The following is a 23,226-nucleotide window of genomic DNA, read 5'->3' as shown; positions in this document are numbered from 1 at the left end:
GAAACTCTTCGTGCTTTTGGCTGAAGAACTCTGTAAACCTAAAACTGCCCTAACAAAATCTACTAAAAATAAAACTTGTTATTGTGTCCATGTCTGTAATTTGATATGTGCACACATTAACTTTCAGGGTATTTTTACTTATGGAAATGCAAAATCGGTACAGTAATCATTTTCTTATTTGGCATTGTATAATTTTCATGCATTACATGCGTAATTTGAAGAGCTAGATTAATGCCCCCTCCTCCAGTCAAATCTGCTGGTTAGAGATAAGACTCTTTCATATTATTGTTGGCTCCGTTTTCTAGATTTGTTCTATTTCACAACTGTGAGATTCTTGTGTGTACCTTTACTTCTCTTGGTAGCTGATTTTAAAGGCACACTTCTGGAGGAGCGATGAAGTCCCTGCTCTCCCTTCAGCCCACCCACCCCATGTCTTTCACTGTGTATTAAAAAGAAATTCAAACACTCCAAATAGCCGAAATAGTAAAATGAGTATCATATACATATTCTCCATAGATTTAATGGCTAACCATTTGTCATATTTGCTTTTCTAGTTGTTTTAATTCTTAAAAAGTAAATTATAAATATATGATTTTATAATTGTAACTATATCTGTATGTATCTTTAAAAAATAACAATCTCCTACACTGTTCCAATACAGGGTGGGCCAATATACAGTGTGTCCGTAAAGTCATGGTGCACTTTTGACCGGTCACAGGACAGCAACAAAAGACGATAGAAATGTGAAATCTGCACTTTAGGTTTAGTTATGAGTACGTGAAACACAGTTTATTCTTGTATTATTTATTCATTATTTTATCATTAATCATTATTAACCTACTTTTGCCCACCCCTGCCTGTATTATCACACTAACCAAGGTAATTTTCCCTAACATTTCTAATATCTAGTTCATATTCGTGTTTCCCTGTTTTCTCTTGTAGCTGATGTCTTTCCAACTTGGATCCGAGCAAGTACCACGCTTTGCAATGTGTTATGTGCTCCACTCTACCACCAGATCTCTGCGGATTCAGGAAGTTTCCAGGGCTCAGGTACAATTGGCTAATGCTGCAAACCCTTCAGGATTGTTTTCTCAGGTCTCGCCATCTTGTGGGAGATATACTCTTCAACGCGGGCCTTCCGCACCGCTCTCTGTGAGCGGGTCCTGGCACTCACTCTGCGCATGTGCAGCCCCCCCCCCCCGGGCGCTTGGCGTCTGGGGACTGAGCGCAGCTGTCGGCGTTGCTCCAGGTCTGTGTGGAGCAGAGGCTGCGCGCCCAATTGAAAGCGCTGGGCTCCGGCGGGGCAGGTAGGCTCGTGTATGGGGCGTGGGAGCGGGGTGTCCCGGGAACCTCCAGACGACCCTGCCCTCCCTGAGTCCCGTGGGCTTGCGGGTCGGCCCGCCGACTCCGGCGGGCAGGTGGGCTGAGTCCCAGCTGGGACAAGGTTCTCCGTGCGACCCGGTGCGTAAACCGCGGACGCGGGCGGGGATGCACTTTCGTGAAGTTCATCGCGACCATGAGGCTGCTAATAGTAGTTCATGCAGTTAGTCTGAGAATTGAAAAGGTGTCATCTGCAAAATACTTTATAAAGGCTCGTAGTAACCACTGTGTAAGCTGCTATCAAATGACTTTCCCCCCCTTCCTTGATGTCATTCAACCCTGACAACAAGCTGCTTGTCAGTATAAACAGGCCGTTTTAAAAAGTAAAAGGACTTTGTTATGGGTGGAATGGTATATCCCAGGGCACAACCTGGTCGATGAGAGAGGGAGGACGCGTATATAGATTTAAAAACTAAATAGCTAAGGGCCACAGTACTAGAAAGTGCATTTTTAGTGATTTCCAACGGGGTGGGTGTTAGAGGTCACGTGCTCAGCAAGGGATGGTTTAGTTGGTGAGATTCCCAAGGTGAAGAAAGCGCGAGGAGCCTGAGGAGTACGCCACGTGCTGCAATGCTGTTATTTCATGCTGTATTCCTTGCAGTCCTTACTTTCTTCTTTTCATGCCTTATTCCTAGTCTAGCAGTGCCAGAACAGTAGATACATAGTGCTCAGGGACAATAGTGGCATGGGGCCAACTTTACATCATTACAAGGGATGATGTCATGACCTACATAGCAGTTGCTGAGTCAGGTGGCCCCAAAAGGCATGGGAGCTGGAGCTGAGTCAGGTGACTCAGGAAGGCTTGGAAGCTGGACAGCCTCTGTCCACAGCCTACATCCTGGATCTTACTGTCATGTCCCCACATTCCACCCCTACAGGATGAGGGCTTTGGTTCATAGGGCAGCTCCTTGGGCCCAGAAGCCACAGCAGCATTATGGGGTACAACAACCTACCACCAAGCAAACAGCAATCGGGGTGATAAAGATCAAGACCCATTGCCTGTGTTCCCTATATAGTTCCACCAGATGGTTTAAGGCAGTGGTTCTCAACCTGTGGGTCGAGACCCCAGCGGAGTCGCCTAAAGCCATTGGAAAATACATAATGCATATCAGGTATTTGCATTCTGAATCATAACTGTAGCAAAATTACAGTTATGAAGTAGCCACCAAAATTATTTTTTGGTTTGGGTCACCGCAACATGAGGAACTGTATTGCGGGGTCACGGCATTAGAAAGGTTGAGAACCATTGGTTTAATGGGTCATTTTGTAGAGCCTGTATAGCCCAGACCTACCCTTCCATCTCTGCTAGAGCTTCCTTCACTTGCTCTTGGCGATGAGGCATATATATGCAATATTCTATGTGTAGTAAGACACATGCTCCTCTCTCCCCGGGAAGGATCAGAGTTTTTTTTTTTTTTTAAGTTCTTTTCCAAATGAGAGGAGTGGAGATAGAGAGACAGACTCCTGCATGAGCCCTAACTGGGATCCACCTAGCAACCCCTGTCTGGGGCTGATGCTCTGCCCATCTGGGGACATGCTTGTGACCAAGCTATTCTTAGCACCTGAGGTTCCAGAGTGTGCACTGCCCTTTTGGTGGTGCTGAATGCTGTTTCTTGGCCGTCTGACCAATTCCATAGTGCCTTCCTTTTCACCAACCTGTAAAGGGGTTTTGCTCTTTGGGCCAAGTGGGGTATGAACACTCTCCCGTACCTTAACAATCCCAGAAATGTTTGTAACTGCTTCACTGTAGAGGGATGGGGATTTACCTGGGTTTTGTCAATGACCACCTTGGGCACGACTTTGGTTTTACCCAACAACTCCCAAGAATTTGACAGATAATCCAGGCACTTGCTGGCATTGATGGCCCAGTCCCATGTTTCTAAGGCACCTTTCAAATTCTTTGCTGCTTGCTGTCTCTAGGTCTGTAAGAGAATCACAGGTTATCATTATATCATCAATATAATGAAAGAGGGCCGCTGCAGTTGGTTTAGCCCATGAAGCCAGGTTTTTGGCCAACAAGCCATGACAAATGTTTCAGCTGTGCAAATAGCCCTACAGCAAGACAACTAAAGTCCATTGACACCCTTCCCAGGTGAAGGCAAACTATTTCTGGCTCTCTGAGGTGATGCCAATAAAGAATAAAGCATTGGCCAAGTCCACTACATAGTGGTCGCGTCCCAAAGTCAGAGTCAACCAGTCCATTAAACCCAGCACCAATGGGATGGCTGCATGAAGGGGGGGGAATCACCTTGTTTAATTCCCGGCAGTCAACTGTCATGTGCCATGTTCTGTCAGGCTTCTTTCTTGGCCACAGTGGGGAGTTGTAGGACTGTGTGTTGGTCACACAATACCAGCCTCTCTCGTTTCAAAATGGTCTGTCCAATTTCCTCATGCACTTGAGGCCTCCTTCTATGTGGGAGTGCGCTGCCAGCTCCGCAGCTACAAAAGAGTCTAGGAGGCGCACCCTCACAACGTCTTCACAACATTGCACAGTGTCAGTCCCTCCACCAGGGGTGGGGCAGGCAGTTGCAAGGGGAGATGTGCTGCATGCCTCCACAACACCGCCTTTACAGCAAAACCCAAAGGTGTAACTCCCCTGCTGTAGTTTCCAACTACAGCCCTTGCAAGACATCACCCCTAAGACACACTCAGGGATAGGACATAGCACACTTCATGGCTTAGGCAGCAGTCTCCCACCTCTAAGAGTGCAGTTATTGGCTTTGCTTGAACAGTCGTCTGACGCTGAAACTGCTAATGACTACCGGAGTCCCAGGGAACCGCTCCGGGTTCCTGTAAGGAAGGGAGCAGGTAGTGTCTTATCTATCTGAGCTAACACTCTACATTAGAAGGGAACTGGTGGATTGTCAATTCCACCTGGGGCCTCTGGTTCCGCCTGTCCCTATTAGGTGAGTCCCTTGATCTTCCCCCTATTCACACTGGAACAGCAAGGCTTGGGGTTCCCCACATCCTCAGCCTCTTCCTACCAGTAGTCTTGTGGGTACGCTTGTGTGCACATGGGAGCTGCTTGTTAATCCGGCTGTTTCAGTAGCTGAAAAGTCTGTTCTGGTTACTGTCACCGGCCCCTTTTTCTTTGATAGCAGAGGACAAGGCACAGGCAATCCATACATCCTTATGGTGCTATTATTGTCTTTGCTTCTGTAGCAGTGTCAAAAACAGCCAGGACACCCATCCTGCTGCCTCCTGATGCACCTTCAGGAGGTTTGGCTCCAAATCCTCTAAATCCTCATTGCATCTAGCATGAGCTCCACCATGTCCCAGTCTGCTGGGGCTACCCAGGTTGACAGAGCCGCTGCTACCAGGTGTCAGGACCTAGTCAGTGGCCACATGTTGCCACTGCCCTCCAAGGGTGCCAAGGCCCAAGGAGTACTTGCTGCATCCTGCTGACTATGCCAACTGTCAGAGTGTATCCTGTTCACAATAATAGATGTCGGAGCCCACCTGCTCTGCAAGGGATGGTTTGATGGTGAGATAGATCCCCAAGGTGAAAAAGCACTAGGAGCCTGAGGAATATGCAACATGCTGCCATGCTTTATTCCTTGCTGTATTCCTAGCAGTCCATTTCTCTCTGCTTATTCCTAGCCTAGCAGTGCCAGAGAAGTAGATACACAGTGCTCAGGGACAATAGTGGTATGGACCCAACATTACATCAGTGCAAGAGATCATGTCAGTTTCTTAGTCAGGCAGCCCAGAAGGGGGTGGGAGCCCAAGCTGAGTTAAGCAGCCTAGAAATGCGTGGGAACAAGACGGCCTCTGCAGTCTAAGTTCTGAACCAGAGCCCATGTTCTGGGTCTTACTGTCAGGTCACCACACAGATAAAGTGAATTTGTTTCTCAGGCTCATGTCCCACTCCCTTCAGAGCAAAGTAACTCTTAAGTCAGGAAAATGGAGTCCCAAGAATAGCCCCTCTGACAGACCCCACGTTAGAGCTTCAGAGCAGAGACAGAAATTTGTACAGATCCTGATTTACTCCACTAGAAGCAGTGCTATGAGATTTTTAGGCAGATGAATATAGAAGTTCCTCATGAACCCATATCTCTTTCCTCTTCCCCAGCTGAAGCATCACAGATTTTTACCTTCTTGCAGGAGCAGCAATGAACATAGTTCAGGTGAGTTCAGTTTTTAATAACCTGATTATTTTACACTGGGTATTATAAGGGCTCTAGTATCTTTCTGTTAACATGGAAGAATAGAAACAGAAATGGACCCAGTGCATTCAGAGAAGATACAGAAGTATGAATGAATAGCAGAGCAAACGTGGCATGTAGATATAGGCAGATTGTCTGATATTACACATTTACTAAATTTATTCCTGAGGGTTCTGTTATCTATGTCAGAGTGCAGACAGTACTTCTGTAAAGGCTGGAGGTGGTGAGAAGAAAAAGCAAACTGATTTCCCCCTGGAATGTAGAGACAATTGAAGGTAAAAGTGTCTTTGTTGTTTTCAAGTAGGTGATTTAGTTAACAACCTTTCAGTAATAACTCTAAAATAATATAGAATATTGCCTCTCTACTTATTCTTCAACAGAAGTAGAAGATGTGTGGCTCTCTGTTAACTCAGTCAATACTGTTTTTCAGAAACTCAAACACAGGGGTTGAATTAAGGCATTTTTCTGATGACTCAACTGAACAGCCTTAAAATTACTCTGCATAAATACACATTTCAGGACCTGTGCCTTCTAGATTTTCAGAACTATATTAGAGCCTTTCCGAATCCTTGTTGACATTTCATTCCCCAGCATTTCCTTTAAGGTCTTGATTGTCCATTTTTTGCCCTGGCTGTTATCCACCACTTCAGGTAGCCACTAAGTTAAATAACTGCCTGAAAATGTTTTGACAGGCCCTGGCTAGTTAGTTCTATCAGAGCATCCACCCCGAACACCAACGGTGTGAGTTTGATAGAGGAAGCAACTAGTGAATACTCAACCACTGTATTTCCCATGTATAAGATGCACCCTAATTTTGGGGCCTGAAATTTGAAAAAAAAAAAAAAAAGTATTACATAAAGTTATTGAACTCAAGTTTTATTCATCATAAAATTCATACAACTCCTCATCACTGTCAAAAAAAGCAGGAAATGGCCCTGGCCAGTTGGCTCAGTGGTAGAGCGTCGGCCTGGCATGCAGAAGTCCTGGGTTTGATTCCCGGCCAGGGCACACAGGAGAAGCGCCCATCTGCTTCTCCACCCCTCCCCCTCTCCTTCCTCTCTGTCTTTCTCCTCCCCTCCCGCAGCCGAGGCTCCATTGGAGCAAAGATGGCCCAGGCGCTGGGGATGGCTCCTCGGCCTCTGCCCCAGGCGCTAGAGTGGCTCTGGTTGCAACAGAGCGACGCCCCAGAGGGGCAGAGCGTCGCCCCCTGGTGGGCGTGCCGGGTGGATCCCGGTCGGGTGCATGCAGGAGTCTGTCTGTCTCTCCCCATTTCCGGCTTCAGAAAAATACAGAAAGAAAAAAAAAAGGCGGGAAATGCAAGTAAAAAAAATCTACAACCACTTTTTAGACGTACCCAGTTTTTGAGACCCCAGAGTTTTCAAAAAAGTGTTAGTCTTATACATGGGGAAATACAGTAAGTGGAACAAATATTATAAATGCTTCCCCCTTCTCTCTCTCTCCCTCCCGCCTTCCCTTCCTTCTTCTCTTCTTCCCTCCTTCACTCCTTACCCCTACTCCTCCCCCCTACTTCTTCTTACCTTCTTTCTCTTTAAAATCAAACAATAAATAAAACAAACTGTTTTGACAAATGCCTCTGAGAATAGGCTGTTCACACTATGTAAGCTCCAAGATAGCTCAAATGAAGTCATCCTTGTATGTGGATTTTTTCAGAGAACCACCAAACAGGCCAAATGATGAAAGATTTCTGGGAATGAGGTTTTGATGGAACTCCAACATTTTTGTAGTTGCTGGGCTGCTGGGTTGAAGACTGTTGGTTATCAAACTACCACAGAGTTGGAGAGAGAGGGATAGGAACAGGGTAAATTAGAAGGACACAGTATCACTGTTCTTACTGTGATTCAGTCATTTTTCCTGTGATTCAGTCATTTTTTCCTGTGTATTTCCACAGATTGCCTTTGTTAACTTGTTTAATTTGTGCCAATTTTTTTTCATTGCTTTTATAGAAAAGAGAATTTTCTGGGATTGCTACTTCAGCATTTGCACCTATATCACTTGATAGCTTAAATTAAAAAAAAAAATCTAGCTGATTTTAATTAAGCCAGATGTTAAAGAGAATGGCAAAAATGAAAAAAAAACTTTTCTCACAAATATTTCAGTTTTGGAAAATAAGTCAGTTTTGTTTATTTTTATTTAGATTATACTAAATTTAATCAAAGGTATTCCTATTCTTTTTCATTTGTTTTATTTTCTATAACTAGGGCTGACTATCACAGGGGGGAATTTCCTCTGTGATGTAGAAGACATAAATGAACGTATAATTGGATATATAACAGAAGGAAAAACATTTCTGTCCTCTTATCTCTTAATCTATTTCCCTTCCATTCTAGTTTTAACTGTGTTAAGAATACTTAACACACGCCTGATCAGGCAGTGGCACAGTGGATAGAGAGTCGGACTGGGATCCCAAGGACCCAGGTTCAAGACCCTGAGGTCACCAGCTTGAGCGTGGGCTCATCTGGTTTCAACAAAAACTCACCAGTTTGGTCCCAAGGTCGCTGGCTCGAGCAAAGGGGTTACTCAGTCTGCTGAAGGCCCGTGGTCAAGGCACATATGAGAAAGCAATCAATGAACAACTAAGGTGTCAAAACGAAAAACTGATGATTGATGCTTCTCATCTCTCTCGGCCCTGTCTGTCTGTCCCTATCTATCCTTCTCACTGACTCTGTCTCTGTCCCTGTATAAAAAAAAAGAAAGAATACTTTAACATGAGAGCTACTCTCTTAACAAATTTTCTTTTCTTTTCTTTTCCAAATGAGAGGGGGAGATAGAAAGACAGATGCCCAAATGTGCCCCAACTGGGATCCACCCGGCAACCCACAGTTGTCTAGGGCCAATGCTCTGCCCATCTGGGGCCATGTTATTTTTAGCTCCTAAGGCGTAGTCTCCAGGGAGCCATCCTGAGTGCCCAGTGCCCATGGAACCATTCGAGCCATGGCTGTAGGAGGAGAAGAGAAAGACAGAAGAAATGGGGATGGAAAGGGGTAGAGAAGCAGATGGTCACTTCTCCTGTGTGCCCTCACCGGGGATCAAACTCAGGACATCAATACTCCAGGCCAACACTCTAACACTGAGCTTAATCGGCCAGAGCCACAAGTTTTGATGTGAATAATTCAGTATTGTTAACTAGAGGCACAATGTTGTACAGTAGATCTCTAGAATTTAATGTTTTTTACAAGTGAAACTTTATACTCCTTGAACAGTAACTCTCCACTTCTCCCCACCAGCCCCTTTGAAGTCTTTTGTGGTGAAACTTTCCCTTTTTTGATTTTCCAAGACTCTACTCCAGGGGTCGGGAACCTATGGCTTGCGAGCCAGATGTGGCTCTTTTGATGGCTGCATCTGGCTCGTAGACAAATCTCTCTCTCTCTTTTTTTTTTTATAGAGACAGAGAGAGGAATAGACAGGGACAGACAGACGGGAACGGAGAGATGAGAAGCATCAATCATTAGATTTTCGTTGTGCATTGCGACACCTTAGTTGTTCATTGATTGCTTTCTCATATGTGCCTTGACCGTGGGCCTTCAGCAGACCAAGTAACCCCTTGCTCGAGCCAGCAACCTTGGGTCCAAGCTGGTGAACTTTTGCTCAAACCAGATGAGCCCATGCTCAAGCTGGCGACCTTGGGGTCTCGAACCTGGGTCCTCGGGATCCAAGTCCGACGCTCTATCCACTGCGCCACCACCTGGTCAGGCCAGACAAATCTTTAATAAAAAAAATAATAACGTTAAAAATATAAAACATTCTCATGTATTACAATCCATTCATTTCTTACTGCTCATGTTCATGGTTGCGGGTGGCTGGAGCCAATCACAGCTGTCTTCTGGGACAATACCAAATTTTTATTGGATAATGCGTAAGGTAGACAGGTCGTTGTATGGTTCTCATGGAATTACATTTTAAAATATGTGGCGTTGGCCTGACCTGTGGTGGCACAGTGGATAAAAGTGTTGACCTGGAGCATTGAGGTCACCGGTTCGAAACCCCTGGCTTGCCTGGTCAAGGCATATATGGGAGTTGATGCTTCCTGCTCCCCTCTTCTCTCTCTCTGCCCTCTCTAAAGTGAATAAATAAATTAATTAATTAAAAAATATGTGGCGTTCATGGCTCTCTCAGCCAAAAAGTTTCCCAACCCCTGCTCTACTCTCTCACAGTTGTATTACTACTTTTTAAAAAAGTTCTCCAGCTTTGTGGCCTATACTTTTTCCACTGTCCTCTAACACAGTGGTCCCCAACCCCCGGGCCACGGACCAGTACTAGTCTGTGGGCCATTTGGTACCGGTCTGCAGAAAAGAATAAATAACATGAAACATTGTCAGAATAACAAATTTAAATACAGCCTGAATAATGAGGACATGCTCGTTCCTCCTTTAACTTAGTCCAATAAATATCGTAAGTTCGACAATTATATTTAAAAATACCACAGTTTTCACGCCGGTCGCATAATTTTATTTTGTGCATTTATCCGTCCCACCCTAAAGGCCGGCCCATGAAAATATTTTCTGACATTAAACCAGTCCGTGGCCCAAAAAAGGTTGGGGACCACTGCTCTAACACATACGGTTTCTCAAATGCTGTTTTTGGTGTATTTCTTTGCTTGGTTCCTACATGCTCAAGTCACAGTCTGACTGCCTCTGGTAACTTTACTTACTACCTGAAGTGCTAGTAACTTCTTTCTGCATGTCCTTGTCCTAGACCCCTGTCTGTGTTCTAATGCCCTGTGTGTTAGCGTAAGGGACAGTGCCAGCTTACATTCCATAGACCCTTCAGGAGCAGCATGAACAAGTCTGTTGCAGTAGAACTTCTAACACATTTTTTTCCTTTTATGTCCCAGCTATCAGTATTTAGCACCAGCACTCAAGAAGCAGCTCATATTGCTAGCCTGAGTAGCTGCATCTGGAAGTAGTTATCAAATGGGTTGGTGCATCTGCTCTGTGATTATACCCCTGTCCTTATAGCCTTGTGTACTTCGGTGTAGATGTTTTCTTACACAGGTCTCTCTGATTCAAACTCCGTGGTAAGTTGTTCTTTGCTCTTCATGAGCTCTACATTTATTATCTTCTGCACTTATACATAGTTCAATCTGGTGTGATATCTGCATAGCTTACATGTCTTCTTCCTTGGCTCCCACTATTTATGGCAGGGATCCCCAAACTACGGCCCGTGGGCCACATGCGGCCCCCTGAGTCCATTTATCCGGCCCCCACCGCACTTCCAGAAGGGACACCTCTTTCATTGGTGGTCATTGATGCTTCCTGCTCCCCCCTTCTCTCTCTGCATCTGCATCCTGTGCTCCTGGAGTACTGTATATGGCGGCACCGCAAAGCGCGGTGTCGCTCATGTACAGTACTACTTCTGGTGGCGCGGGACGTACGCGTCACAGCTCCGGAAGCATGTCATATCAATTGTTACGGCTAGCAGTGACAAATATGGAACCGACATTGACCATCTCATTAGCCAAAAGCAGGCCCATAGTTCCCATTGAAATACTAGTTAGTTTGTTGATTTAAATTTACTTGTTCTTTATTTTAAATATTGTATTTGTCCCCGTTTTGTTTTTTTAATTTAAAATAAGATATGTACAGTGTGCATAGGGATTTGTTCATAGTTTTTTTATAGTCTGGCCCTCCAACGGTCTGAGGAACAGTGAACTGGCCCCCTGTGTAAAAAGTTTTGGGACCCCTGATTTATGGTAATGATGTCCAAGGAGGGATTGAACATCCTAGATCTCTAGAATACCCAGGATTATTGCTTTGGAAATAGAAGGAGTTGTAGGATAGTACATTAAAAACCTTTTTAACTAATTGAGTATCTCAAATTTAAAGATAAGTAGATGAAAATTACACATCCATTATTATCTGTATCAGAGCCTTAAGAGTAAATAGGAAAGTAGTTCTCAAAGGTATTTTCTTTGTCACATAATTCTTAACTTTTGAACAAGATATGCTATTACAGGGATCAGTGTCATTCGAAGATGTGACAGTGGAGTTCACCCAGGAGGAGTGGCAGCAGATGAGTCCTGCTCAGAGGACCCTGTACAGAGACGTGACGCTGGAGAACTACAGCCACCTCGTCTCAATGGGTGAGCAGAATCCAGTGGCTCCACTGGAATACATTTCCTTTTTTATTTTTTAATTATTAAAACACTTGGACCCCTATAGAGATAAGGTTTAGGCTTTTTAAAAAAAATTATTTATTTTTAAAAATTTTTTACTTTTATTAATTTTTAGAGAGGAGAGAGAATGAGAGAGAGAGAGAGAAGGAGGAGGGAGGAGCAGGAAGCATCAACTCCCATATGTGCCTTGACTAGGCAAGCCCAGGGTTTTGAACCGGCGACCTCAGCATTCCAGGTTGACACTTTATCCACTACACCACCACAGGTCAGGCAGGTTTAGGCTTTTGATTAAGAGGCATAGTAATGAAACCTTTAGAGAAATAGAAACAATGTTTGTGTCATTATTTTCCCATTGAAAACTGCAATGGTTACTTTCATTTTGGTCTTGCCGCTATATTTTTTCCACCTTCAGAAACTATAAAGCCTGTGGATGTGCTCTTTATATACTCTCAATTGTTCCATTCACAGGGTATTGCATTACCAAGCCCCAGGTGATCTTCAGGTTGGAGCAAGGTGAAGAGCCCTGGCCCTCCGAGGGAGAGTTCCCAAACCAGAGGAACGCAGGTGAGTGAGTGTGGACAAAAGGGAGACTCCTGGGTTAGTTATACCTGAGAGGGAAACACTTTTGAAAGTTGTTTTTTCTTTTAAACAGCGTTACTGAGATTCGGTTCATATACCATGCAATTCACTCATTTGAAGTATACAGTTCAGTGGCTTTTATTATATTCACAGATAAATGCAAACAGCACACTCAGCTTTCTTTACGTCAGAGAGAAACCCCATACCATTTAGCTGTTACCTCCCTATCCTCTGGCCCATACAGCCCTAGAGACCCCCAGTCTACCTTTTGTCTGTAGATTTCGCTAATCTGGACATTTCATATAAATGGAGTGATTGGTTTCTTTCACTTTGCATTTCAAGGTTCAGATTATAGCATATATAAGTATTTCATCCTTTTTATGGAAAAAGTAATGTCTCATCATCTGGATATACCACATTTGTTTGTTCATTCATCAGTCAGTAGACAGCAGGCATTTACCTTTTGCGATTATTGAGTATTGCTGAAATAAACATTCATTACAAGTTCTTGCATGGATATATGCTGTTACTTCTCTTGTGTTTACTGATGGGAGTGGAATTGCTGGGTGTTATGTAACTGTGGAATGGCCAGAGTGTTTTCCAAAGTGGCTGCACCTATTGTGAGCACATGAACGTTCTGATTCCTCCACATCTTCACTAGCACTTATTATCTGACATTTTTTTTTGTGTGTATTTTTCTGAAGCTGGAAACGGGGAGAGACAGTCAGACAGACTCCCGCATGCGCCCGACCGGGATCCACCCGGCACGCCCACCAGGGGGCGACGCTCTGCCCACCAGGGGGCGATGCTCTGCCCCTCCGGGGCGTCGCTCTGTTGCGACCAGAGCCACTCCAGCAGAGGCCAAGGAGCCATCCCCAGCGCCTGGGCCATCTTTGCTCCAATGGAGCCTCGGCTGCGGGAGGGGAAGAGAGAGACAGAGAGGAAGGAGAGGGGGAGGGGCGGAGAAGCAGATGGCGCTTCTCCTGTGTGCCCTGGCCGGGAATCGAACCTGGGACCTCTACACGCCAGGCCGACGCTCTATCACTGAGCCAACCGGCCAGGGCCATTATCTGACATTTTAATTGTAGTCATCCTAGTGAGTGAGAAGTGCTACCATCTCCCACTATGTCTTATGAATAGTAATTTCTCAGAATTATTTATGATCTTTCCTATGAACTTTTGGTTTGGCTTTGGAGAAAAATTTTGCAAGAGGGTACAAATACTTTACATCTGTGGTACTATAAAGGTGTTCTTTATTTCTTTTCTCTTATTTTTGGGGTGTGGGAAGCTGAGTATGATAGATATTGTCAAAAAGTTTTTCTCGCCTGACCTGATGGTGGCGCAGTGGATAGAGCGTCGGACTGGGATGCGGAGGACCCAGGTTCGAGACGCCGAGGTCACCAGCTTGAGCACAGGCTCATCTAGTTTGAGAAAAGCTCACCAGCTTGGACCCAAGGTCGCTGGCTTGAGCAAGGGGTTACTCAGTCTGCTGAAGGCCCGCGGTCAGGGCACATATGAGAAAGCAATCAATGAACAACTAAAGTGCCACAACGAAAATAAAAAAGTTTTTCTCTTCTGTTAGAACACCTTTTTCTCAGATGTTTGACTGCAAGGCACAGGTATTTCTTGGAACTCTTTTGTCTCTGCTTCTTGTTCCCTTTGGATTGCAGGCTTCTCCAGCAGGGCAGCACCCTATGTTAGATATATGGTAGCAGGAAGAAAATCTGGGAATTTTCTGGCATGTCGTTTTTAAGTCTTGAAGTTTACTTTCTTTTTGTTTTGTAGCATCCTCATTTGTTTATTCATTTTTTTCTCAGGGATTTTTAATTGCGGGAGGGAGAGCCTCGATGGGTGGGGCTGCTTGCTCCATCTTGGGTTGCACTGGAAATAATACCTTTTTTTTTTTTTAACTATTTGGAAGAGTAGAGAGAGAGTGTGTGTGTCAGTTTTTCCTCTTTGTGTCTATAGATTATTAACCTTTGGAGAAATGACCTGAAACAAAACAATGCATAACAAAGCATGGCTCTAAGCTCCTCTTAATAAGAAGTGTAAGATTCATAAGATGTTTTCAATTTTTTTCATTTTAGGATATTACAAAGTTGATGTCCATGTTGAGGGGAACCAGGAGAAACTTCTGTGGCCGGAAATATTCATTGATAACAAAATATTGAGTAAAGGAGGGCAGAACATTTTAGCAAAACCGAATAACCTGGATATAACCCAAGATTTTTTAGGAAAAATGCCCTGTGAATGTGACTCATGTACAATGAATTTGCCGCTTGTTTCTGACTTAATCAGCAGTGATAGGAACTATTCAAGAAAGAAGGCTGATTGTGTTAATGTATGTGAAAAAGTGCAGCTTGATATTAAACATAGGAAGACTCATACCAGAAAGAGGTCTTACAAATGTAATACAAATGTGAAAGCTCTCAGTCATCAGAAAGATCTTCAGAAGTTTCAAACTTGGGAGCAACTGTTTGAATGCAATGAATTTGGAGAAGTTTTACATGATAGCACTGTTGTCTCTGTAACAGCTAAGAGTTCTCTAACAAGAGAGGAATCCTATAAGAATGGCACATTTAGGAAAAGCTGTGATAAGGCAACTCTGTTTAACCATGTAACTGGCACAAGGAAGAAACGCTTTGATCTTAATGAATGCAAGACATCTTGGAACAAAAACACCAATATGGATTGCCATAAAGTTCACATGGCTATGACACACGATGCAAGTGGAAATAACTTCAATAGGAATTTACCCCTTCTTCCTCCTCAGACAAATGTTACAGGACAAGGTGCTTTCAAAAGCACTAAATTTGAAGAAAACTTAAGCCAAAGCTCAGCCTGTCTAGAACATCAGAAGATACAAACTGGAGATAAGTTCTGTGTTTTCAGTGGATGTACAAATGCCTCCTCTCAGGACTTAGACATTACAATACATCAGGGAACTCAGACAGAAGAGAAATTTTACCAGTGTAAACATGGGGAATCCTTGCATCAAAACTCACTCCTCAGTGTACGTGAGGAAAGTGACACAGGAGAGAAGTCACTGGAAAGTAATGAATGCAGGAAATTCATTTACCAGAAAGCACACCTCATTCAGCATCAGAGGACCCCCTCAGGGGAGAAAACCTTTGAATGTGAGGAATGCAGGAATTCCTTTTGTTCAAATTCACACACTGTTCATTATCCTGGAACTCACATGGAGGTCAGTTTCTATGGATGTAATGAATGTGGGAAAACTTCTGCTGATAATTCAACCTTCAGAACACATCAGAGAATTCACACAGGTAAGAAGCCCTATGAATGTAGTGAATGTGGGAAAACCTTCTCTCAGAAATCATACCTCAGTGGACATGAGAGTATTCACACAACGGAAAAGCCTTATGAATGTAGTGAATGTGGGAACACCTTTGTTTCTAAAGAAGCCCTCATAGTCCATCAAAGAATTCACAGAGGGGAGAAACCCTATGAATGTAAAGAATGTGGGAAAACTTTTTCTTGGAAGACACCACTCTGTACACATCACAGAACTCGCATGGGAGAGAAACCCTATGAATGTAAGGAATGTGGGAAAACTTTTTCCCGGAAGACACAGCTCTGTACACATCAGAGAATTCACACGGGCGAGAAACCCTATGAATATAAGGAATATGGAAAAACTTCTTCCCTAAAGGCGCAACTCTGGACACATCATAGAATTCACATGGTAGAGCAACCCTTTGTGTGCAATGTCTGTGAGAAAACTTTCACCCATAATTCAGCTCTCAGAGTACATCTGAGAATTCACAGTGGAGAGAAACCCTATGAATGTAAGGAATGTGGGAAAACTTTTTCCCGGAAGATACAGCTCTGTACACATCAGAGAATTCACACAGGAGAGAAACCCTATGAATGTAAAGAATGTGGGAAAACTTTCCCCCGGAAGACAGAGCTCTGTACGCATCAGAGAATTCACACGGGCGAGAAACCCTATGAGTGTAAGGAATGTGGGAAAACTTTTGCCCAGAAGGCACACCTTTGTGCACATCAGCGAACTCACACAGGGGAGAAACCTTATGAATGTAATGAATGTGGGAAAACTTTTGCTGATTATTCAACCCTCAGGACACATCAGAGAATTCACACAGGGGAGAGACCCTATGAATGTAATGAATGTGGGAAAACTTTCTCCAGGACCTCACACCTCAGAGCACATCTTAGGATTCGCACAGGGGAGAAACCCTATGAATGTAATGAATGTGGGAAAACTTTCTCTCGGAGGTCAATTTTTAGGGCACATCAAAGAATTCATACAGGGGAGAAACCATATAAATGTAATATATGTGGGAAAACTTTTACCCATAATTCAACCCTCAGCGTACATAAGAAAATTCACACTGGTGTGAAATCCTACGAATGTAATGAATGTGAGAAAACTTTCTTCCAAAAGTCACACCTTAGTGCACACCAGAGAATTCACACAGGGGAGAAACCCTATGAGTGTAGTGAATGTGGGAAGTGTTTTGCTCATATATCTGGTCTCAGATCACATCAGCGAATTCACACAGGGGTGAAACCACATGAATGTAATGAATGCAAGAAAACTTTCTTCCGAAAGTCACACCTTAGTGCACATCAGAGAATTCACACAGGGGAGAAACCCTATGAGTGTAATGAATGTGCAAGGTGTTTTGCTCATATATCTGGTCTCAGATCACATCAGAAAATTCACACAGGGGTAAAACCACATGAATGCAATGAATGTGGGAAAGCTTTTATTCGTAGGGCAGGTCTTCGAAAACATCACAAAAGAATGCACACCAGAGAGAAACCCCTTCCATGTAATGAATTTGGGAAGTCTTAAAGAAACTTATACCTTGTTAGATAACAGAGTGAAGAAGTTCATTTCATGTAGACTGGCAAATTGTTTCCTTTAACTATTCCCTTTTCTAATAGGCACAGCTTGTCTAAATTTCCCAATCTGTCTTTCATCCTGGTGGGGCTGGTCAAGGAATATGATGTGATAACATTTCAGATAAGTTTGGCCTTAAAATGTCACCTTACATTCTTCCAGTTATGTGTTATACTGGAATGGAGAAATTTCCATGGCAGTCGTGGGTGTTGTGTATTAAACATAGAGCACAAGGTAAAAGAAGCTAGAGCCTGAATAATGATACAACAATTCTCCACTAACCGATCTTCCCCAGTTTTTTTTTTAAGTGGGAATTAAGTTTAATGTGTTGAGCTCTTACAGATTTTGGTCTATTCGTTAAATGGATATTGTTTAACCAACTATTAGAGGGGCAAAACCTGTCAACCCAGGGTTGTTGGTGCCAGTTCAGCACCAGCAGGAATCTCCAATTTGGGGTGCAGTGAAGAAGGAAACTATTCCGTACAAACAGTGATACAGGGTGGCTGTGGATACAGCACTGCTGTGGAACAGCTCAGTCGTGCAGCAGTGCAGCTGTGGAAGCAGCATGGCTGTGAAGCTGCCTTGGGGTCAGGCCTTTCCTGCTATGCACCTCTGGTCTGCTTCACCCTGTGTTCGTCTGCTCCAATGAGACTTCTTTGGTGCTTCAGCTCTAGCCAGGGAAACATGGTCATTAGTCTTTGGTGGAAAGTACACTCTCCAAGCCAGAGGGAAACTAGCTTATATGGACAGAAGTCCCCACCCCTGGTCACTGATTGTTCTTGACCTCATGCAGATGAGGAATCCAAATTCTCAGTTTGATTGGTCCAAATGCACTGTCCTAATTGGTATGAATAGAGCTGCTCCAATTAGAGGGGAGAAGCGTCACTATTGGTTTAAATAGGATTCCAGGAGCCTTGTAAAGATGGCAGAAACACAATGCAGGCAGGCAGTTCAGTGCAGAGGCTTCTCCATGAAGTGCAATTTGTGTGAGAGGCCCCTGTGCCAAAATGGCTGCTAGGCTTTGCTTTTTAAATTTGAGTGCAGTTAGCCACCAGGAGCCCTTCTAAGGAGGTGTTTCCTCCCCTCCCCCCTTTTAGGGTTCACAAACCTTACAAATGTAATAAGTGTCAGAAGACCTATTTGCTTTCAACCTATCATTGTATATCAGAGATTTCCCATGAGGAAGGCAACTTCTCTCCATGTCCTGAATGATTGGATGACCCAATTAAAAATGAGAGAAATCTCAGGAAAAAACACAAAAGCCTTTTACTTCCATGTGAATTTCATTAGGCAACAAATAGGATTACAACAAAATACAACAAAATCTTGTATTTTGATAAGTGACATTTTTAACACATTTAGTTGGCATCAGATAATTTTTTTCCTAAGGAAATTATCAGTTTCAGAAACTTCACCTAGAGCTGGTGTACTGAAATTTGTTTTATATGTAATACTTTTACAGAAAATATTATATATAAGAAAATATGTACGTGCAAATTAATGGTGGAAATTTTAAAGATGGAAGAATGAATTCTGTGGACACTGCCAGTAAATATTTGTAACTAGTCTTTGAACTATGTGGTACATCTGTGAGTCATGCATCAGGAGGAGGCAGTAGCCAAACTTGCTCTGGAACCACTCACTTTTTTTTTTTTTTTTTTTTAGTGAGGGGTAGGGGGACAGATAGCAACAGACAGGAAGGCAGAGAGATGAAAAGCATCAATTCTTTGTTGTGGCATTTAGTTGTTCATTAATTGCTTTCCTATATGTGTCTTAACTGGGAGGCTCCAGCAGAGCAAGTGACCCATTGCTCAAGTCAGCAACCTTTGGGCTCAAGCCAGTGACCATGGAGTCATGTCTATGATCCCACGCTCAAGTTGGTGACCCCACATTCGAGCTGGTAAGCCCACACTCAAGCTAGATAAGTCCTTGCTTAAGCTGGTGACCTCGGGGTTTTGAAGCTGGGTCCTTAGCATCCCAGGGCAATGCTCTATCCACTGTGCAACCACCTGGTCAGGCTTCACTTTACTTTTTTGGATGACTGTCACAGAGACAAGAGACTACTCAGAGAACAGTAGGGGAGACTGCCTCACAATCCGCTATACAGGTTTCATGAGACAACCCTGACCCCCGGTCCTTACAGGTATTTATTGATACACACAGAATAGAAGCAGGGACAAGAATGAGGAAGTCAGGAAGCAGAGAAGAGAAGGAGGGAGTCAAAACGCAACTTTTTTTTTTTTGTATTTTTTCTGAAGCTGGAAACGGGGAGAGACAGTCAGACAGACTCCCGCATGCGCCCAACCGGGATCCACCCGGCACGCCCACCAGGGGCGATGCTCTGCCCACCAGGGGGTGATGCTCTGCCCCTCCAGGGCGTTGCTCTGCCGTGACCAGAGCCACTCTAGCGCCTGGGGCAGAGGCCAAGGAGCCATCCCCAGCGCCCAGGCCATCTTTGCTCCAATGGAGCCTTGGCTGCGGGAGGGGAAGAGAGAGACAAGAGAGGAAGGAGGGGGGGGAGGGTGGAGAAGCAAATGGGCGCTTCTCCTATGTGCCCTGGCCGGGAATCGAACCCGGGTCCCCCGCACGCCAGGCCGACGCTCTACCGCTGAGCCAACCGGCCAGGGCCAAAACGCAACTTCTTTAGAGCAGATTAAAGGGCAAGCAAAGTAGCTCAAATGTCCCCACCTATTGATTAATCAGAATTGCTAATTCTATCCCTATTGTGCTGGGTTCAGCACAGTACTGTGTTCAGTACTTTTGTCAGTAAAGTCACTGTGACCTTTGCCTCAGGGTACTGAACTCTGTTCCTGTTTTATGTTGCTATTCAGGGCCTCTACAGATGACAATCTGGGTGCTTCTGTTGGTTGCTCTCAGCTTGATGTGGTTAGATTTTGGCCTGCCTGCTATGTCTGAATATTGGTCTGGCCCTGTGTATCTAGGACCGTAAGATTTCCCAAGGATTCTTTGTGTGTGTTGTGGATGTTGATTCTTACATGCTCTTTTGGCATTTATTTTATGCCATTTTAGTTGTTTATTTTGCACTGAGTAATTATAACGCATCTTCTTAGCTCTCTTGTATGTCTGTAGCTTGAGCATCCTGTATAGGATCTTTTCCCGACACCATGATGCTTGCTTGCATTGTGGCATTGTAAGCTAGTTAATTTCTACTCTGCATGGGTAGCAGGTTTTAGAATTGGAATGAAATAAGGGCTATTTTCATAGTCAGAAGCACCACGGTGATACTAAAAAAAATTCATTGTTTTGGGGAAACAATATAGTATCATCTTAGTCAAGCAAATATTTGGTCATTCTGCAGTAATTTCAGCCTACATAATTTGGTCAGCACAGAGAAATAAGTAAATGAAATTCTCATTTTTAAAACCTGGGCCACAGTATATTACTGTCAACCCTGGCCATGTTGCTTTCTGTGAGTGATCTAGTGGACTGATTATGTAGACAATAAGTTGATTCCCTGAGTAAGTTTTCTACCCCACTATCTTCTACTGATGCTGTGTGAGGGAAAATGTCAGTATGTTTTTAGCATACAGTGGTACCTTGACACATGAGTTTAATTTGTTTCATGGCTGAGCTTGTGACTCAATTTGCTTGTGTGTCAAATCAAATTTCCCCATTTAAATGAATGGGAATATAATTAATCTGTTCTGGTCCCCAAAAACCCCATGAATTTTTTGTTTTATATGCTTTTAAATAAGAAAATATACTTTATAGGTAACAAGTACACACACACACACATATACATAAAAGAGAGAATTATTTATTTATTTATTATTTATATTATTTTGTATTTTTTTGAAGTTGGAAATGGGGAGGCAGTCAGACAGACTCCCGCATGCGCCCGACCGGGATCCACCCGGCATGCCCACCAGGGGGTGTTGCTCTGCCCATCTGGGGCATCGCTCTGTTGCGACCAGAGCCATTCTAGTGCCTGAGGCAGAGGCCATGGAGCCATCCTCAGCGCCTGGACCAACTTTGCTCCAATGGAGCCTCAGCTGCAAGAGGGGAAGAGAGAGAGACAGAGAGGAAGGAGAGGGGGAGGGGTGGAGAAGCAAATGGGCGCTTCTCCTGTGTGCCCTGGCTGGGAATCGAACCTGGTACTCCTGTACGCCAGGCCGATGCTCTACCACTGAGCCAACTGGCCAGGGCCAGAGAATTAAAGAAATAAACTGGTTTATGAAGTGTATTTACCTTCAAGGTCAGGTGAAAATGCTGGCAGAGGGGGAGGAGACTGGCGGAGGAGGTTTTCATTTTATGCGCTATTGCTATCGCTTAATATAATTTACTCTCCACACACTTAATGCTACATTTAATTGCAAAATTTAACTTGCACACTATGTATGACGTAACTTTATCACTAAACTTAATTGCTATTTTTTTACTTTGCTTAATCATCATATTCTTCACTGACTTTTGGCTTTTTTGCCACACTTTCCTCGCTTTCACTTAGAGGCCATTTCAACAAAAACCTTTCCACGGAAGTTTGTTTCTTCCTCCCTTTCAGAACGTTCGGCTGGCCATCTAGTGGAGGTTGGCGGAAGCTAGTGATTCAAATATCTACTTGTGACTTAAAACAAAAGATCCCGTGCGTGACTGCTCGTCTCAAATTGCTTGTGCTTTTAAAGTGCTTGTTTGTCAAGGGACCACTGTGTCTTGGAGAATGGGTATTTCTTTGATACTGGCTTATCATCATTTAACTTAGTGGCATCACTGTCCCAGAAAGGACCAGGAGTGAAAAGTTGGATGAAAGCTCTGGATAGCACCACCAGGGCTAGCACACCAGAGACTGGGTCGCACTCCTGGTGGTGGGAGAGCTCTGGCAGCTAAGAATGTATTTGCCCTTCCTCACTCAGTCTTTGACACTTTGATGCACTGTTGGCTTGTTGCACAGTGCCAAAAGGGAAATGAGAAAAAGCACCTCTTTCTAAATGCCGATTTTTCAGAAAAATGTTAATTTATGGAAAACTAAAGGAAATGATCTAATGAGGAGTACTTTAAAAAATTTTTAAAACTTCAGTGTAGAATAGTGTAGATTTAAAGAAAAGTTAAAATGATTATTCCTATATACTTGTCACACTGTTGCCCTTGTTAACCTTTTTTATTACTCTAGTACATTTGTCATAACTAAGTAACATTGATTCATTATTAACAAAACATTATTTTTCAGATTTCACTAGATTTTCTCTAGTGTATTCTAAGATTTCATCCAGGATACCACATTACACTTGAGTTTTATGGCTCTTCAGCTTTTGTTGCAATTTCCCATACCTTCCATGTTTTGGTTAACTTGATAGTTTCCAGGAGTACTTGTCAAGTATTTTGTAGACTATCTTAATTTGTCTTTCTGATATCTTCTTATGTCACTGGTGTTGCATTTTTTTGTTTTGTTTTATGCAGGAAGACCACAGAGGTAGAAACAATGTCATTCTCATCACATTAATTGCATATGCTGTTAACAAGAATGATCACTAACAATGCTAATCTTTTTTTTTTGTTTGTTTTGTTTTTTTTTTAGCCTGTGAGAGACAGGAAGAGAGAGAGATAAGAAACATCAAGTTGTAGTTGCAGCACTTGACTTGTTCATTAATTGCTTTCCCATATATGCCTTGAACAGGGGCCTCCAGCCAAGTCAGTGAAGGCCACCTTAGGCTTCAAGCCAGCATCCATGGGGTCATGGCTGTGATCCCATGCTCAAGCCAGTGACCCCACGCTCAAGCTAGATGAGCCCATGCTCATGCCTGTGACCTCAGGGTTTTGAACCAGATCCTCAACATCCATGGTTGAGCTCTTATCCACTGTGCCACCACCTGGTCAGGCAACAGTGCTAATCTTGATCACTTGGTTGAGGTCGTGTCCCTCAACGTAAAAGCCTTACTTTATCAAATTGTACATAAATAAAATCAGAACCCTTTGTATACCACTGTGTCTGATTTTAATGTTGGAAACAATATAAATAGGTAAAAAACTACAACATCTAGACATTTTTTCTTCTTTTCCAAGTGAGAGGACGGGAGATAGACTCCCGCATGCACCCCGACTGGGATCCACTTGGCAACCTC

The 23,226-nt window shown here is 43.6% G+C and overlaps 1 protein-coding gene across 1 annotated transcript; it reads left to right on the top strand.

Annotated features, from left to right (window-relative positions):
• The first annotated feature begins 1,216 nt into the window (after positions 1–1,216).
• Positions 1,217–18,739, top strand: ZNF658 (zinc finger protein 658). The gene is made up of 5 exons (XM_066368352.1): positions 1,217–1,307; positions 5,453–5,507; positions 11,520–11,646; positions 12,148–12,243; positions 14,346–18,739. Exons 2-5 carry the CDS (start codon positions 5,493–5,495, stop codon positions 17,099–17,101), a joined length of 2,994 nt encoding a protein of 997 aa, XP_066224449.1. The 5' UTR covers positions 1,217–1,307; positions 5,453–5,492; the 3' UTR covers positions 17,102–18,739.
• The last annotated feature ends 4,487 nt before the right edge of the window (positions 18,740–23,226 follow it).

The sequence above is a fragment of the Saccopteryx leptura genome, chromosome 2 (genome assembly GCF_036850995.1).
Source record: "Saccopteryx leptura isolate mSacLep1 chromosome 2, mSacLep1_pri_phased_curated, whole genome shotgun sequence".
Classification (NCBI taxonomy): domain Eukaryota; kingdom Metazoa; phylum Chordata; class Mammalia; order Chiroptera; family Emballonuridae; genus Saccopteryx; species Saccopteryx leptura.
This window is presented reverse-complemented; position numbering and strand designations above follow the sequence as displayed.

Bases quoted from the DNA above. Each gene is read 5' to 3' on its own strand.
- ZNF658 (XM_066368352.1), top strand. The intron at 11,647-12,147 runs GTGAGCAGAATC...TTCCATTCACAG, and splicing joins CAGCCACCTCGTCTCAATGG to GGTATTGCATTACCAAGCCC. The intron at 12,244-14,345 runs GTGAGTGAGTGT...TTTTCATTTTAG, and splicing joins CCCAAACCAGAGGAACGCAG to GATATTACAAAGTTGATGTC.